Source organism: Caenorhabditis briggsae, assembly GCF_000004555.2.
Source record: "Caenorhabditis briggsae AF16 supercontig from assembly CB4, cb25.NA_007, whole genome shotgun sequence".
Lineage (NCBI taxonomy): Eukaryota > Metazoa > Nematoda > Chromadorea > Rhabditida > Rhabditidae > Caenorhabditis > Caenorhabditis briggsae.
In genome coordinates this window covers 14,454-16,293 of record NW_025543531.1, presented here as the reverse complement: position 1 = coordinate 16,293, position 1,840 = coordinate 14,454, and the positions used below count along the sequence as shown (strand labels likewise).

Here is a 1,840-nt window from a genome sequence, read left to right as displayed (position 1 = left end):
AATTATGAAATAGTTCCAGGAAATTAAAAATTGATTTTCAAAAAAAATTGGTTTTCAAGACTTTATAATGGCAAATATAAAATTAGTATAGTGCAAAAATTAGTGATAACTGATAAGAATAGTGCAAATTATCAATTTCAAAAAAACTACAGAAAACAATTTTTCGAATTTTTTTTGCTGAAATTTTTGGCTGAAAAGAGTTTAAAATAGCGTATTTTGAGCTCCAAAACACTGAAAAAGCGCTTAAAACTGCTCTAAACCCCTCAAAAACCTCACAAATCAAGATTTTCTACCATTTTGAAAATTCGCGTCCAGATGGCCTAGTGGATTTTTCCATTGAATTTCCTATGAATCTCAACACCAAAGTTCGATTCCTCCGGGTGGCAAAACTTTTTTGATTTTTGTGTGGACCACGGAAAATGCATTTTTAGCAGCTTTTGGATGCTTGGAACCTATTTTTTCAGAATTTTCAGATTTTTTCCGGCTGAAAATTGAAAATTTGAGGTTCCAAGCATCAAAAACTGCTAAAAATGCATTTTCCGTGGTCCACACAAAAATCAAAAAAGTTTTGCCACCCGGAGGAATCGAACTTTGGTGTTGAGATTCATAGGAAATTCAATGGAAAAATCCACTAGGCCATCTGGACGCGAATTTTCAAAATGGTAGAAAATCGCGATTTTCGGTGGTTTTGAGGGGTTTAAAGCAGTTTTAGGGAGTTTTAAGCTGTTTTTCAGTGTTTAGAAACTCTACAATTGTTGAAAACTGCCTAGCGAATTGTGGCTGGCGCGCCGTCTCGGCTCAAAATCGGCTCAAAATGAGTTTTTTTTCTGGAATTTTCTAGAAAATTTCCCCTCACCACCCTACCCCGAATGCCCCAAAAATCCAAAATCCCCACCTGGCAAGATCTTGATATCCGCCTTCAAGGCACACGCATACAACACTTGATCATATCTCTTCCGATCGAACGGTCTTCCAAAAGTGATATTATCCCGAAGTGTCATATTCTGAATCCACGGCTGTTGTGGGACATACGCCACCTTTCCATTAACCCCGATTCGTCCTTTCAGCTTTCCCATCTCTCCAAGAAGGGCCTGGAGGAGACTGGACTTTCCACATCCCACCTTTCCAACAACTGCTATGAGGGAGTTGCGGGGAGCTGTCAGTTCCAGATGCTCCAGTGTCGGCGTGTCTTCTGTATCCCAGCTCGCTGTCAAGTTCTCGACCCGTACAGCGTTATGGCTGCGGTCCAAGTTCTCCGAGCGGTCCACACACTTCTCATCCAACTCCTCAGCGACCAGGAATTCTGTAAAGATGTAGATTTACATAAAAACGAAGAAAAAGTTCCTTTATTTTCAATTTTGGTGACTAAACCCAAATTTTCGAATCTTAAAAATGCTGAATTTCAACATTTTTAGAGCTTCTAAGCACTCTCAAACTGCTTAAAATCCCTCAAAAACCCTTAAAAACATCAAAAATCACGATTTTCAACAATTTTAAAATTTCGCGTCCAGATGGCCTAGTGGATTTTCGCACTGAATTTTTACAAATCTTAACACCAAAGTTCGATTCCTCTGGGTGCAGAAAGCCTGTTGATTCTTGCGAGGGCAAGATTTTGAGTTTTGGAGTCAATTACCTTTAATTGGATCAAATTTAGCGGAAAAATAGCCAAATTGGGCTAAAAAAAATGCAAAAGTGCGAAAAAAAATGGCGACTGAAATTTTCAGATTTTTCGAAATTTCAGCTTTAAAAATGCTCAAAAACGGTCTTAACTTGGTCCACACAAAAATCAAAAAAGTTTTGACACCCAGAGGAATCGAACTTTGGTCTTGAGATTCGTAAA

General features: G+C 38.4%; 1 protein-coding gene across 1 annotated transcript in view; it reads right to left on the bottom strand.

The window, feature by feature from the left end:
- CBG23578 overlaps window positions 1–1,840 on the bottom strand; it is a gene marked incomplete at both ends in the record, with an annotated part of 9,688 nt that overhangs the window by 6,582 nt on the left and 1,266 nt on the right. Inside the window, one exon of the mRNA XM_045241162.1 lies at window positions 896–1,286. Within this exon, the coding sequence (XP_045091115.1) occupies window positions 896–1,286 (391 nt within the window). The remainder of the gene's footprint in view (window positions 1–895; window positions 1,287–1,840) is intronic.